This window comes from Echinops telfairi, unplaced genomic scaffold, assembly GCF_000313985.2.
Source record: "Echinops telfairi isolate 266 unplaced genomic scaffold, ASM31398v2 ScPeMD7_7468;HRSCAF=8506_0, whole genome shotgun sequence".
Lineage (NCBI taxonomy): Eukaryota > Metazoa > Chordata > Mammalia > Afrosoricida > Tenrecidae > Echinops > Echinops telfairi.
The window spans coordinates 31,220,805-31,237,370 of NW_022111369.1; the positions used below are offsets into that span (position 1 = coordinate 31,220,805).

The following is a 16,566-nucleotide window of genomic DNA, read 5'->3' on the forward strand; positions in this document are numbered from 1 at the left end:
GAGAAATTTATAGTATGGTATTGGGCATATGGGGTAATATCGGACTTATGGACTTGATGACTCTTTATATAAAGCTCTTACATGTATACATGAGTCTCCCTGGATTTGTTTCTCTAGTCTACCCGGACTAACATAGTTTGCTTTGGGTTTGGTTACTGTAAAGAAAGGACTTGAAGCATTTTTAATGTTTCAGAAGTAGCATGCACAACAAGTGAAGGTGATTGTGATTAAGCATTTGTTGAAATTCAAGAGGGAATGAATTTACCTAACATGAAAAGGCACGTCTGGGTTGGTCAACGAGCTGCAAACCCAGGGACTTATGTAGTGGTGGTAGTGGGTGGGGGTTGTGTGGGTCAAAAGTTCATGGGAAACTGGAATTAAAAGATAATGGAGCTTATAATCAGGAGCTCTGGTGGCATCGTGGATACGAGTTGAGCTGCTAACTGCAAGATCTGAAGTTCAAAACTATCAGCCACTTCTGCCTGTCTTATAGTGTCGTTATGAGTCGGCATCGACTCCATGGGCAGTGAGTTTGTTTTGATTTTTTAAAGGTTATAAAATCCCCTCCTCCAGCTGTCTCCATCCACTCTATTGCTTGCTTTGGCTTCCTATCTGGTCTTATTGCCAAGTGGGATCCAGGCTCTTCAATTCTCCCTTTCTCATTGGCCTAAAAACAGTGCCCTGGACCTTTCAGAGCCTAGCACCCACTACCTAGGAGCACAAGGAGTAAAACCATGGGGAGTTTACAGAGTTTACCCAGAACTGCAATAGCTGTGCTTCTGAGATCAGTACTTTCCACTCCGTACCAGCCATCAATTAGTTTAGCAAATTTCTTTTCTCAAATACAATGTGAACCAGTGATTCTTTGATATTCAGAATTCAAGGGCCAATAAAATTTCAACAAATAAATAAACTGGGAGGAACTACTGAAAAGTTTTTATCCTTTTTCTGTTAATTACCCAAGTCAGAATCAAGTTGACGGCAGTGAGGATAGTTGTTGTTGTGAGGTCCTCTCGAGTCGGTTCCTACCCATACTGACCCTGTGCACAACAGAACAAAACCCTGCCCAGTCCTGCATCACCCTCACAATTGCTCCCAAGGCTGAGTTCATTGTTTCAGCCACTGTTTACCCATCTCACTGAGGGCCTTCCTCTTCTTCCCTGCCCCCCACCCCCAACTCATCAGCATGATGTCCTTCTCCAGGGACTGGTCTTCCTGACAAGATGTCCAAAGTATGTGGTAACACACTGGGCTGCACCTTGCAAAGGTCTGCAGTTGGAAGCCACCATTGCTCCTTGGGAGAAAGACAGGGCTTTTCAACGCCTTAGAAACCTACAGGGGCAGTTCTACCCTGTCCTATAGGGTCACTGTGAGTTAGCACTGACTCCATGGCACTGGGTGAAGACAGGGGGACACTAAGAGCAAGCAAACAGTCCTGACCACAGTTGTGGGAGTGTCCTTGCTCCATTCTAATCACTCTCAGGGATAAGGATGCTGGGGGCTGGGGATGTTACTGCAGCGGCTGCTTCCCTGTGGTCACGCAGCAGCCACCACGGGCAGACAGGCTTGGACACTGGGCTGTGAGTGAGGGCCCACCTCACACTGGTGGGATACAGAGCCAGGGCTGCATTTTAAATGGAGTCAAAGCCACGTGGCTTGTACATTTCTATCCTGTATCTTCAGCATTTTGTTTCTGTTTTGAGACCACACAGCTTGAAATACTACAGAGGCAAAGATCACATAAAAAGTGTACCTTGAAAATGCTGCCATGTTTTAAACATTCACAATGGACTTGTGCTGCCTTCTAGAAAATTTATTTGGCATTACTGCACAGTTGTAAATAACTTATGTACCGTAACCTCATTCTCAGTTACGTTTAAAGAAGTGAAATGCAAAAAAAAAAAAAAAAAGCAAGCCAACGAAAGGTCCTATCTACCTTTTAGTCAAACACATGACAAACTATATAAAGTGGTATCTTCACAAACACAAACAAAACGTTACTACCCTGGTTTACCCACCGGAGGTGCCCATGGCCCCAGTCCCACCTCGCCATGCAGAGATGAAAACAAACCGCATCAAAGAGCTGGCACAAGAACACTAATCTACCCGGGCCCACACTCAATCACAATTAGGAGCTAAGTACGACCATCATTTTGACTTGACTATGCAGTTTTTAAAAATACCGAATCCGCAGCACTGCCCTGCTTCCACAGCGCACCAGACTAATACTGTGCCTACCAGAAGCTGGCTGAAGCAGAAACGTCCCCAAGTCCAGCAATTCAAAGTGTTAGGTGAGACTGAAGGAGAGAAGGTCTCCTCAGACCGGAAACTCCACTTTGGGGTGTGTGAAAGCCAAGAAACACTGGCGCAGCACCACCAGGCAATGACCAACCAGGTCATGGTGCTGGTTTTAAAGGTCTTTCATCAAAAAAAGTCCCCAGACCCATCTATACCGGGGCCTCTTCAGCCATAATACAGAACAGCCTGGCATTTGACGTGGTTTTTACAGTCATCAAACTGGGTCATACAAGTGGTAGCAACCCTCGGCTAGCACACATGCCCCCGATGCATTTCCGAAAGCTAAAGCTCTTTACCACCGACACTCGTAGCAGTGCCAAAGCCTTCTGTTAACGAGCGACAATCTGTAAACAGCACAATTTCCTTTCTTTCCAGAAAACCACTTCGAGCCAGCTTTCTCCTGAGAAACAGAAGACTTCATTCAACAAGGGAACTTCACCCAAATGCAGACGATGGCTGCCCGGCTCCGCATTTGTGATACGCAGGAGGGGAAACCTAGCTGGAGCAACGGACTCCCACAGGAAGTGACAACGTCACCACACACACTCCTCACACACACAAACATTTCACTTACGATGTTCCCTGCTGAGAATTAGAGTGGGTTTGCGAAGACGTATCATGTTGTTCTGCAGGAAGGAGAAAAACAAAATCAGAGAGGCACAATACCATACATTTATGATGTTATCAGTCAAACTCGGACACCATGATATCGATGAGACAGTTCTTTGCTGTTCCCGAGTTTTCACCTAAACCCAAACACCCTTGCCATCAAGCCCCCCTCCCTCATTGCGATCCGATCCAGAGACTATAAAATCTTAAAGGGGAGGGGGCTGACCTCTGACCCCTTCACCTAAAACAGAATCGTCAATTCTGTCAACTAGAGTGCTACCCACTGGGCTTTGCACAATTTCCTCATGACGAAATAACACTGATGTTACTTATAAAGGGTTTTCTCAGAATTACAAAACTCTCAGTCACCAGAAACGTTCTGACAAGCCTTGCTCTTCTGAGGAGTGAGGCAGGTATGCCAGCCCCTTCCTCCAGCCCCACCCCCAGCTCCAAACTAGTCCTCCTGTTCTCTCTATCCAAGAGGCATCATCAGACTCAGCCGCTTGGTAGGAAGGAAAGCACTGCCCTCCGGCTAGGCTAGCCTGCATCGCGTCGCCAGTAACCTTCCTTCTTGGTGCGGGGACGGAGCTGCTTTGGGAATCCCTGCGTCACCGCTGCTGTCATGTGGCAGCTGGCTGGGCTTCACCTACCAGGGAAGCTTTCACGCCCTTTCCACACTCTCTGTCCTTGGCATTCAGGGCTCTGCCGCCCACTGGCCCTTCAAACAATCAAGTTTCCTCTTTATTTGCTGACAGGCAACCCGCGGGCTACAAACACCCTCCTCCAGATCGCTCTTCCTGGCTCTTTGATTCTGGCCTCCAAGTGATTTCCTTGGTGGCTGACAAGTTGAAACAGGAACCAACCAACATGTTTACAAGGTGGCAGATTTTTAATGGTAACTAGAAGGGGAATTGTTCTGGGTGAAACTGGACTACATGGGGAAGAATTTGGCGCTAGGACGGGAGGAAAGCTTATGACCAAGTTGTGATTGCAGATAGCATGATCCTGCTGACAGTGAGGAGGGCTTACAACACTTGCTGATGCACATCAAGGATTGCAGCCTTCAGCCTGCTGACAACTCAATGTGAAGGAAACAAAAACTGGCAACTGAACCAACAGACACCACTGTGATAAATGGGGAGACGACTGAAGCTGTCCCAGGATTTCATTTTGCTCGGAAGCAGCAGTCAAGAGATCCAGCAAAACGCTGGCCAGTCCTGCACCTCTCTGTGTCTTCTGCTCCTCCCATGAATATCTGGTAGTGGATCTAAGTAGAATGATGTATTCCACTGGGAAAATCTACTGCACAAAACCGCATTTTACATATTCAAGAGCAAAGAAGGGTTAAAGGTTAAGAGCAAAGAAGGGTTAAAGGTTAAGAGCAAAGAAGGGTTGAGGGTTAAGTTCAGCCTGACCCTTGCCGCAGTGTTGTCCCTTCCCTCACAGGCCCGTGAGAGCTGGGCAATCAACAAGGAGAGCAGGAGAGAACGGATGCATCTGAATTGTGGCGCTGGCAATGAGCAATGTGTGTCACGGACTGCCAGCAACAAACAATTTGTCTCATAAGTACTCGCAGAGTGCTCCTTGGAAGTGAGGCTGGTGAAATTTAGTTATGCATAATTTAGACAAATTATCAGGAGAGACCAGTCCTGGAAGAGGACTTCATACTTGGTTAAGTTGAGGGACAATAAAAAGACCCTCAGTGAGATGGGTTGACTCAGTGGCTCCAGCCAAGGCCTCCCACCATAACAATGACGAGGATGGTGCCGGACTGGACAAGGCTTCGTTCTGGGGTCTATAGGATTGCTCCAAGTCAGAAGCAAATACGTGGCTGCTAACAACATCCAAAGGCAGGCTAAATAAGAACTGTGGGCGCTTATCGGACTGACCTACAAATTCCTGAAGACTCACCAAGGAGCGATCTCATCTGTAACCCTCGAGCTGCCGGGGTTCCACAGCTGTGTACAGCCGGCTCATCTGGCAGGGGAGAGAGCATGGTCCACAGGGTTTATCGGTATGTTCAAGGTATTTGGCCTTGTTTCCCAGTGAGTTTACAGATGACTGGGGGATATGAAGTGGGCACGAAAATAGTCCCAATCCCAGGCAGTGTGTGAGAAGGACAGAGACCACCACACAAACTGTCCCTGTCCTGTCCCAGGAATAGTCCCTCTAAAGCCAATGACCAAAGGAGGCAAATCAGAGGAGAAATGAAAGCGATTCATGGGTGATGGAAGGAGGGAGGGAGGGAGGGGTGGAGAAGGACTGTAGACAGCAGGCTCTGTGAGATAAGGTGGGGGAGAGGGAGGATCTGAAATGTCAAAGAGGCGAAAAGGGTAAGATGTGGGTGTGGCCCTGACAGACAGGTGGCAATTAGGGTTGAGAAGGTTTGGAATACCAGCCTGGGAAGTTGGGACTATCTGTTGGGCAATGCGATAGCATCATTGCCTTAGAGAGGGACATTCTTCAGTAAGATTAGCCTGGCACTGTCACCTGGGGAATCTGGGCCGGGAGCAGTCAAGGTTCAGTGTGGAGGCAACAGAAAATTGGTTGGGAATCCGTTTTATTTTTCTGGCACGAGATCAATGGAGCCTCAGATGAGACTAAAGTCAAACGAAATTAGGGTTCCACTAATGTCCTGTGGAAGCTTTGGTTTATTTGCAATGAGTCACTTTATCCTCATGGGGGCAGCAACTTTTATATGCTATTTAAAGCACCCCACTATGAAGCTAGACCAGAAGTACAAAGTAAGGCATTACCATCAGTCACAGGACACAGTGGTCTTGATTTATTAGGCAACCATGTTCAAATCAAAGCCCCTTGCTTCACTGCAAAAATTCCAAACATAAGTCCCTAATAAGATCATCGCTAAAGAAAGTAGACTATCCCCATACACAACGCCTGCGTGGCATTGCTATACTGATTGGCAATATCAGATTATATTTGCTGAATACCTTGGTGGTGTCATGGCTGAAGCATTGAGGTGCTAACTGCATGGCCTAAGTTCAAGTCCACCAACCACTTAGAAGGAGAAAGGTGAGGCTGCCTGACCCCGCAAAGGCGTTCTTGAAAACCCTGTACAGGATGGCTATTGGAATTGACTCAGTGGTTTACTGAAACACTATCCTCTTTGGGTTACAATCAGACATTCTAACTGGAGAGCTTTGTGCTTGTTCTCCCACCCATGCTTTCAGCATGAAAAGCTCTCGCTTTCTTCGGGGGCTTACCGAAAAAGAGCTTGCATATTAAAACAATAAAAATTATGCTTTGTTCTCCAATGCGATAATCAGTTCCAGATATGTACTTACTTTGATTTTGAGTTGCAGAACCGACATGCTGAGAATCCTAGAAGTAAAAATAAAAACCTCCAGTTATTGAAATTGAATTATAAATCTAAAGGCAAGGCTATATAGCTTTTAGCACTGAGCTTATAAGTGTTTAAATATATCAAAAAAAGGAAATAACTATGCAAGGAATATCCATATAACACACCAGATTGTTTGTACAATTAACATTTTTTAAATGATTTTTACCATATAGCTACCTCTCTTTCTATCCGTTTATCAATACAATTTTGGATACATGTCAACATAGGGTAAGAGCACTGATCAGTCTTCATTTTCACATAAAATAGCTCTTATTGTGCCTACTGTGCCCCAGAGTTCATTTTTCTCTCGACACTAAGCAAAGACATATTTACAGTTTAATGCTTTACTTTAAAACCAGTCATAGGGAATCTTCCCCCTTTAAAACATTTTAAGTATCACTAGAAAGTGCCTACAATACCTCATTTGTGGCAAATTAGACTTTGCATAGAGATAATGTCTTCTGAATAAAGCATCAAGGAAAGGAACAGTTGTAATACATTAAAGATGTGCGTTTACACAGATCTGAAGCTGTAAAGTCAAAATCCTGATGCTTATCTCAAAGCACAAACCTCCAAAATGGAATATGGCAGTATTTTTAATACACTGTTCTCAAACCCTGTACTGTTATGTAAACAGGTAGATGAGCAGTTTGATTACCTGCTATTAACCCAATCGTGCTAAACTTCTAAAGCGTTAGGAAACACAAGAAGCATGACACATATGTGTATGCACAGAATCCCTGGGTGTTAACAATGGTTTACAGGCTCAGATGCGAACTGAAAAGCTAGAGGTTCAAGCCCACCCAAGGGTGCCTCAGAAAATGCCTGACATGGAACCTCTGAAAAAATCAGCCAATGACACGCTTTAGGAGCACAGCTCTGCTGGTACACGTGGGGATGCCATCCGTCAGAATGACTCATGGCAACTGACTGGGGCATGTCTCTAAATTCTGAACTCAGAAACACACTAGCTACTGTGACTAACTTCCCTGTGCCTCAAGGGCCATCTCTAAAGTACAGAAGGCTCAAAAGAAAGAAATAATTGTCTTGGACACCTTCATAGCTATAAAGCCCTGTGCAAATCCAAGATGCTTTCATGAACGTAACTTGGAGAAAACAATGCGTGACAGCAGTTTTTGAAGGACTTTTGAAGAGTCCTGTTGGTACTGCCGGGTAAGCATGGAGCAGCTAACCATAAGGCCAGCAGTTCAGACCCACCAGCCACTCCCGCAAGGAGAAAGGTGAGGCTTCCTGCTCCTGTAAAGGTTTCAGCCTTTGAAACGCTTCATAGTAGTAATGTTGTAAATCTAAATCGTCTGGATGGCAGTGGGTCTGGTTTCCCAGCAATTTTAACCTAATCTCCAGAGATCTCAACAAGATGTTCATCTATTAATCCGGTCCACAAATAACTTCAGACTTTTTTCACGTATGTGGGTGCAGTGCCTGCTGTACTTTTACGGAATTACCTTGGTGGGAAAAGGAAATTTAGGAGGCTCAGCTGTACTAGGCGTATGTATTGCTGTCAAGGGAGGAGGCCATGAGTGGGTCATTTCCTGGAAAGAGATTTAAGAGGGAAGAAAAAGTGAATTATAAATGGAACACTCATTGCTACTTAATTTAACAAACTTACTGCCGAGTGGATGGGTGGTAAATGAAAAGTGAAATTTTACAAGGTCTTTCATTTACTTGCTCTCAAACGCATGACTCAGTGTCAAGAGCTGACGATCTCTGAGTTACACAGCTAAGACAATCAGTTCAAACAAGAAAAACAAGAGCTTAGACGCAGGAATGGGTGTTTAAAACACTGAGTATTGTGGAGCACATCGCTGTAATGGCTACTGCCAGGGCTTATGCAACTGTGAAAACAGCAGGCTGGGCTGGGCCGGGCCGTGCTAGAGAGAGCAGTCTGTACTCAACTGGCCGCCTTCTTTCTCCCTCCGCTTCTTTTACCGCATTTCCTGGAATTATTTAAGTTCAAAGGAAGAAGAACTTTCCTGTTGGGCTTAAGCAAACAAGTAATTCAGGTTGCTTGTTCCACTTGGGAGAATCTTAATGGATTTGACCCTTCCCTGATACACACTAAAAGCACAGGAGAACTTTACAAAACTACTGTCCCTTTCTATGGGCAGAGGTCAGCTTTTCTTCACCATTTTCTTGGTTAGAAGCAAGGATTCTAAGACTTTCAAATTAATATCTAAGCATGTATTCTTTTTTCTAGGCCCGCTCATGAATTTTTATTTTGCTTTGCTAAACTAGTGGAAAATAGACATGTAGGATAAAGAATGTCCTAATGGAAAATACAGACACACACACACACACTTTTAAAAACAAAAAGAGCTAAATTGGCATTGGAGATCATCATAAACTCCAGCCTCTTCATTTGAGTTTGAAAACTGAGGTCTGACATGACTGGATAAAGCATATCCACCCCCACCCCACTCCCACCCCCACCCCCGCTCTACTCCTGACCCCAGGGAACCAAGGACTGAGTCCATTTCCAAACTAGCTTGAAGATCAGCTCTCTACCACAAAGGTCATGTACTTAGCATGGAGAACCATGTGCACACAGGCGGTGGCTCAGAGCTCCTGGGCAAATGGAATGAAGAGGTATGAGAATTTTCCCATGAACTGTTTGCATAACACGTTTTGTATTAGGGCTGCTTCTTTCCAAGGTGCTGCGGAACTTCTCTACTGCAGGCATGTCCTTTGCAGACTAGAGCCAGGGTTCTTTCTAGCAAGTACTTCCTCTGCCAACTCCTCCTCTGCCCTTTCCCACTATCACTCTCTCTCAGAGGGGGGGGGATAGCTGCAGGATACACAAAAATAACTTGGCGCCGTGACAAGCAAAAAAACCGATGGTGCCTTTCTTGGGTCACTTCTGTTGAAGGTGAAATCATGCCCTTGTCTACTGACTAGCCATTTGCTTTACTTAGTAGCTAAGAAGCGTTCTACAGTAAAACATACTGGGCTCTCCACTAAAAAAAAAAAAATGCAACTCTGGAGTCCTGAAATCCTTAACTCTGTGCACCAGCCTTAACAGAACCTTAAAACCAAGTGCCCTCGAGTTGGTGCCAACTCATGGCAACCCATATGCATCTCAATAGAACTTTGCTCCTTTGGGTTTCCAATGGCTAGTTCTTGGGAAATCAGTCACCAGTCCTTTCTTCTGAGGTGCCTGGGTGAACTGCAAGCCCTCTCAACCCTTCAGTTAGCAGATTCCTGAAATACTGTTTGTACGATCTCATAGATTCTGACTCGTGGCACCTAGTAGAAACTGATGTGCCCTTTGGAAGCAGATAGCCTGGCTTGGGTAGCCTTACAGGTGCCGCCAGGTGAGCTCAAGTTGCCAACTCTTTGGCTATTTTAGCCAGCAATGCCACTGATGAACTAACACCGCTTATTTTTCAAAACGTTGTAAGGCTACTTTATGTCGACTGCTTTGATGGTGCACACTGTCTGCTGGTTTCCCTGTGGCCTGCGCCCTTGGTTCTGACTTGTATCCGCCCTGGAAGGCAGAAAAGAACTGCTCCATAGGGTACTGAGACTGTGATCTTTGTGGGTGTATACTGCCACACCTTTCTCCCAGACTGGCTGCTGGGTTTGAACTGCCAGCGTTTCGGATTAGCAACCTCGTATGTATTCACGGCCTCACCAGGGCTCCTTGCCAAGTATACAAAAAGCATTTAATAAAGTGACAGTGTTAAAATTTTTAAATAAACCTAGTTTTCAAAGAATTCAATACTGAACCTATGAGTCGCTTTTTTTGTGACTATAATTTAAGATCTGAAACCATTATAACACTAAAGTGGGAAGAAAAAAAGTAATAACTGAGAAAGTGTTTAAAAACATCATTGTTATGTTCTCCAGGGATTTCTTTATTATATTAGCATCAATGGTACCTATGGCTTTTAAGTCACCAATTATTTCCAAGCAACACGAATTACATTCGTAATGCCTAAGACCGCTCAGCTATTCCACTAAGCTATTCCACTTAGAAAGCACACAATGTCAGGTACTCAAAGAACTTATGTTACGGCTGTTAGGTGTCACTCAGTTGGCTCCGACTCATACCCACCCTACGTACAGCAGAAGGCCACTTCCGGTCCTGTGCCCGCCTCATGACTGCTCTTAGGTTTGAGGCCATTGTCGCAGCCACGGTGTCCGTCTATCTTGTCAAGGGCCTTCCTCTGTTTCAATACCCTTCGATTTTACCAAGCATGATGCTTTTCTCCAGGGACTGACATATATAAGAACTTATTTAAGAACATATTTAAGTTAGTATTTAAGTTCCCTAAATGCCTAATTTAGAATAGTTCGGGTCTCAATAGAAGCCATTACTAGGATTTTCCAGGATCAAAAGCCCATGATTCCTGCCTTACCATGACTTATCTCACATGAATTTAGGCAAATCACTTGGCACCTGCTCAAGTCTTAACTTTCTATGCCCACATGCCCTAGCATCTGACTACCTCTGCCTCTTCCTTCTCTTTGCTCATTTCCCACCCCCTCCCACTTTTATATAATTGCCCATCCTTATCAATCCAGTACTCTGAGGAGAGAAGACATGTTTTCATCTGTAGAATCTTTATTTTCTATTGGAACTTTGAGCATTCGCAGTCAAAAGCAAAGTCCAGCCTAGAGCAAGCCATCAAAACACCACCCATGACAGCACCTCACACGTTTAACATTCAGGCACGCTCCAGTCAATTCAGACGCAGTCACCCAAGGGAGCTGACGTGAGTACCAGCAACAAGCTTGGAGTCCACATATGTAACCTCCATTCAGACCGGCTGGCCCCTCACTCTCTCAGCTCTAGCCCCCTTAACCTAGGCTGGGTGCCAGGAAGCTCAGGAGTGCACACAACTCTTTAAATGTCAGGCCAGCAGCCCTTCCACTTGCCTCTCACCTACAGACTCCACGGACCAGGTCAATTGGGTGCCAGTGGAACAGGTCCGAATTCAATGTCTGGTCATTGCTGCATCTGGCCCACTTCCACTCAGAAAGTGGATCCATGTGCAAGACACCAGGCTGCTCTTTTGCAAAAGCAAACCACTTTATTTGAAATTTTAAAAATCCAAAGAGTCAAATTTTACCCCTCTTGCAGGTCTTCCCTTCAAATATTAATTTTCTATTCTGTCAGCATTTCTGAGTGGGTCTGCTATCTTTTCCCCAAAAAAATGTTTATTAAAAGATCACTTTATTAGGGGCTCTTACAGCTCTTATAACAATCCATACATCAACTCTATCAAACATATCTGTACTTATGTTGCCAACATTATTTTCTAAACATTCACTTTCTATTTGAGCCTTGGTATCAGCTGCTCTTTTTTTCCTCCCACACCCCCTCCAACCTTCGTGACCCCTTGATAAATTATAAATTATTATTCTCATATCTTACACTGATCGCTGTCTGCTTCCCCCATGGTTTCTGTTGCTCATCCCGTGTGTGTGTGTGTGTGTGTGTGTGTGTGTGTGTGTGTGTATCATTGTGATCGGTTCCTCCTCTCCCCCCCCCCCACCTTCCCCCAACCCTCTGTATGTCTTTTCAAATGCAATTTCTCTGCTGAGGGTTGTAGGTGGGACTCCGGGTGTTCCACATGTGGCCCTAGCTCTCAATCTACTGGCTTGAAACAATGGTTCTTTCCCTGTTCTTCCCCAGAAATTCTTAAACCCCTGTTAGCAAACCCAATCAAGCAGAGACTGAATGTGAGCTCACACGCTCTCTGCCATCAGACCTAACAGCTATGTTACCACACTAGGTAGGAGAAACCAATATTCACAGAACAATTAGCTAATCCCAAACACATGATCCTTTCAGGAAAAAAGTACTCACTTTTTATTTTCTCCTCTTCATCCTGGGCTAGTCCATTCATAAACACATAGCCTTGGGCCTCTGGCAGGGCTTAAGCAGCAGGCTCTGACCCTAACAGCAGTCTCCTTTAACTAGCCTCGCTTTTCTTCTCCCTCAGCTTCAGTTTAACACGGCTCACATTCCTTTCAGCCATCAGAGGGGAAAGCACCAAAGCAATGTTCTCAGAACCTAGGTTTCCCGGCCGGTGCCCACGTTCTTCCTCTAGCAAAGCACCGTGCTCCTGTGGCAATGACCCTCACTTCTGAGACCAGCTGACTTCTTGAGACTCCAACATCTGCCCAGGGTCAATTCTTACATGGTAGAGGACAGGCAGGCCTCCACCTCCCAACCTTCTTGTATTCCTACTCCAATACTCCCTCCATGGCACTCTACTTCTTTGCTGGGTTAGTTATAGTTAATCCGCTACAAGAGCAACACAGAGCTCAGGGCAATACGATGCTCACACTTACAGGGTCATTGGGGAAGCTGGTCCGCCAGGAGAGAAATATTAAAGACAGAATTCTTTTGTCTGCTGTCTCTTGACAGCCATGCCCACAGGCAGGCCTCCCACTAGTCCTCAGCTTCAGCCACTCAGCCTACCCCTTGGCCTCTGCCCTGCTTGAGCCCGCATTACAAAAGCTCCTTCAATGCTGCAAGCCCAGGTCCTGCCCAGAGGCACTCAGCTCTACTCCTTCTGTGAGCTGAGAAGACAGGAGACTGTCTCGCTGTCTCTGCCACTACTGCTGAGACTTGTCCACAAAGGAGTCACGGGCACACACTGTTTCTGGCATAGCTCACTTTACACCCAGTGGAATGGGAACACTGGTCAATCCCCACGCTAAGCGTTTCATACACCCTATGTCAGAGGTTCTCAACCCGGGGGTCGAACAACCCTTTCACAGGGGTCGCCTGTTTCATAACAGTAGCAAAATTACAGTTATGAAGTAGCAACGAAAATAATTTTATGGCTGGGGGGGCGGTGTCATCACAACATGTGGAACTGTATGAAAGGGTCGCGGCATTAGGAAGGTTGAGAACCACTGCTCTGTGTGTATGGTCCCACCCAATTGTTTGGTGGGCGATACAAAGACTATAAATAGAAGAACCATATGCCAAATAATCTCACTTCAATGAAAGCTGTCTGCTATCTTCTTAACACTACAGGTCTGTCCCAGTTACAGGCCACCACTTCCCCCTTGTTGAAACACTTAGATCCTTAGTATTTCTCCCAGGGAAGCAAACAGTATCTTCCGTAACTGACGTTCTCTTGTAGGGAGCTGTTTACTGCCTCCATTGCCTGTCACAGAGGATCCGTGTTTGGATTCCTGGCCATCTGAATAAGTTGCTGGCACACCACAAGAATGGGGACTGTGGGGCTGAGGAAAGCAACTGGAAAAGCATCGGAGGGTGTGAGCTGGAACGGAGCCTAGCAATAATCCAATAGCCCGGCCCAGCCACCCCCAGCTTCCTAACATTGAAAACTGATGAGGAAACCGATGTCCAGGGAGAACACTTGACTTAATTGGGCGCACACACGGAGAGAACAGGGGCAGACTCTGGATCTCCTCCACATAAAGGCTTTACCCTCCTTAGGCCTGGACCGCTTTCCATTTGCTGTCTGTATCCATGATTTACAAATTAAAGGCTGCACCTTTTGCTTTGCAAGCATTTCCAGGCAAGCAGGAACTCATTAAAATGATGTTAGGTCAGAGAGAAGGGAAGATGGATGAATGCGTTATTAACCTAAATTTGTGTCTGATGCGCTATTAGTCATCTTCCTAAATAAAGGGTAGGGCGTATCATGTTACTATGCATCAAAATCTAAGAAAAGCATTAATATATGCAGAAGATGAGTCTATATTATTGTATTCACTTTCAAAATATTGAGAGCAAATCATTCACAATTGAAAATGACAGGGGCACATTCCATAACAGAGTCATTTATCATTCTTAAGACTATCTAAGAATTACAGAAACATAAGAGGTCAAGGATGCAACGAAAGCTCAAGTCAAGTAGCTTGCTTACTATTAATTTCATTAGCTGGTTGACAGAAATGTCTCATTCTCAACAGTTCAAAGTATGCTTCTTCAGAGGTGTCTCCTGCCCACCCCCCGGAAACCTTAACTACAAGAGGGTATAAAGAGTATAAAACAAAGATGGATGATGTAACCGTTTTCCAAATGTCCGCTTAAAATTTTTTTCCCAAAAATTTTGCAAGTGAAGTGATAAAAAATATTTTTTATAGCCACTAGTACTTAACATTTTATACTGTACAATTTAAGAAAACATTTTGAGGAAAAACTGAACAGTAGGAATTCTATGAATAGGCATACTTGTCCAATGTCTCTTACTTCCAAATTGTACAATAAAAGACACATCAAGAATTTCATTAAAGTTGACATGGAATAGCATTAAAAGCTGCAGAGAATAAATACAAAATCCTCAAGATGCTCTGTTACAATGACTATATTTGAAGATAAAATTTAGCCCTAGATTTCCTAGAAACTGCGCCAAAATGGGAAACATGATGGTTTACACAATTCTTCTCTGATTAAAAAAATTTTTGTAAAAGGAGCACGTCAGTTCTTGAGGAGAATTTGCTTTCCTGGAACTAACTTCTACAAAGAATTTGTCATCCGTGTGTGAGAAAAACTAGACAAATGGAAAATGTATTCAGTGCTCGCTTCGGCAGCACATATACTAAAATTGGAAAATGTATTCAACAGCGTATTTGTTTGAGGAAAATGTTCGCGACAGGGCCTCACTTAACAAAATGATGATATTAACAATAATGGTGATCCTTCAAGGTAGGTTTAAAGAGATCTATTTCCTTCCACTGTTTGGGGTACCTTATTAAAAAGATGTTCCCACTGAAGCAGCAGCTACACAAGGCATCACGTACAAAACCCCGAGAGGCATAACTCCACTACCACAGAAGCCCATGGTGCCTTCCATGCAACATCAGGTCAGTTTCCCTTCTTGGGATGGAAGCAAATCTATGACGCCTTTATGAACCACTGAAAAATCTTCAGGAAGATGCCGCCATGACTTAACATGAACCCAAGAATACTTACCATGAAAACTATGGTTTCGATGCCTTGCATTCATTAGTATTCGTTTAATTAAAGAGTCTGTCAAAAAAAAAATTCAGGGAGCCCTGGTGTGGAGTGGCCACAGGTCACGCTGCTAACCACAGGTCAGCCGTCTGAAACCACAGCCCCTCACGGGACAGAGCCGAGGCTTTCTCCTCCTATAAGGAACTGCAGTCTTGGAAACCCACAGAATCAACTCTATGGCAGTGAGCTCGGTTTTTTTTTTGGGGGGGTGGGGGCGTCAAAAATGAAAATCAGGAAGGTCTAATGACTGCCTTTGCGCTCCGTTATGGTTCACTTCGCATTTGGAGGGCTGAGGGAAAATACGAGTTCAAAGAGCTTGGTAATGGCAACTTTTCAGAAAGCGAAAGCAAACGGACCTTGTCTCCTTGATTATGTCTGCAAATGACAAACAGCAAGAACAGACTCACCTTTAGAATCTCTTCAACACAACGGACTTCATTGGAGTAGGTCTGCTGAAAGGGGGGAGCGAGAGAGAGGGGAGGGGAAGACTGGTGAGCAAACAAAAATCATTTGAGAGACTGGCAGTGAGTGACCTGTGGCAACACAACAATGCCTTCGAAGCCCCAACCTTGACCACTCCTGCTGCTGATGAAGGAGGACAACAGTGATTAAACCAACTTAATCGAGGGGGAGCACACTGCTCTGGGGGGTGGCAGACACCTTACAACTGGAAGATAACAGCAAACTGATTATAGCCCACAGGTCCCCCATGTTGTAAGGGAACCTTGTGTGTGAGAGAGAACCAATGCAGTGGTGAATATAGGAGGATGGCAGATGTGGAAAAAGTGGAGGCAGACAGAGATAAACAATGGTGCCATGGTCAGCCACCTACAGCAGCATCTGACCCAGGAGCAAGTTACACACAAAGATGGCCACCAACTGAATGGCTTGGAGGCCCTTATATTAAGGAGGCCAAAGTTCAATCTAGGATCATTCCTTTCACCCCTTATTCTAACCTGCCAACAACTTAAGTGCATCTGCAAGATTTCCCCAGAGAAAGAGCCTTTGGGGAGAGGAGATCAACTGGTATTCTTTGTGGGAGGATCCTCTTCCTTATCTTCAACTCAGCCAAGTGTCAACCGCTGTGTGACTAAGATATGTCATTTGAAAGCTGATTTTCTGAATTGGGGAAAATAAAGTAACAAGAACTTGAACTAAATAAAGACAGTACTGGTACCCTGGTGGTGCGGTGGGCTCACTGGGCGGCGGGCTGTGCTGCTACTAGAAAAACCAGTGGTTTGAGCCTAATGCCTCACCCACAGCACTGCTGGTGCTGCTTTCAAAATGTGTCGAGAGCCACAAAACAACTGGCCAAACCTTGAGCTCT

General features: G+C 45.0%; 1 protein-coding gene across 6 annotated transcripts in view; it reads right to left on the reverse strand.

Moving 5' to 3' along the window:
- AFF1 (AF4/FMR2 family member 1) overlaps positions 1-16,566 on the reverse strand; it is a 266,587-nt gene that overhangs the window by 45,950 nt on the left and 204,071 nt on the right. Inside the window, exons 4-7 of one of the 6 annotated variants that reach the window (XM_045284011.1) lie at positions 15,647-15,688; positions 7,738-7,824; positions 6,213-6,249; positions 2,873-2,924 (exon numbers count right to left, since the gene is read on the reverse strand). In XM_045284011.1, the coding sequence (XP_045139946.1) occupies positions 2,873-2,924; positions 6,213-6,249; positions 7,738-7,824; positions 15,647-15,688 (218 nt within the window). Of the gene's footprint in view, positions 1-2,872; positions 2,925-6,212; positions 6,250-7,737; positions 7,825-15,646; positions 15,692-16,566 lie in introns of all 6 variants that reach the window. The other 5 variants (XM_045284010.1, XM_045284012.1, XM_045284015.1 and 2 more) reach the window with 5 other exon arrangements.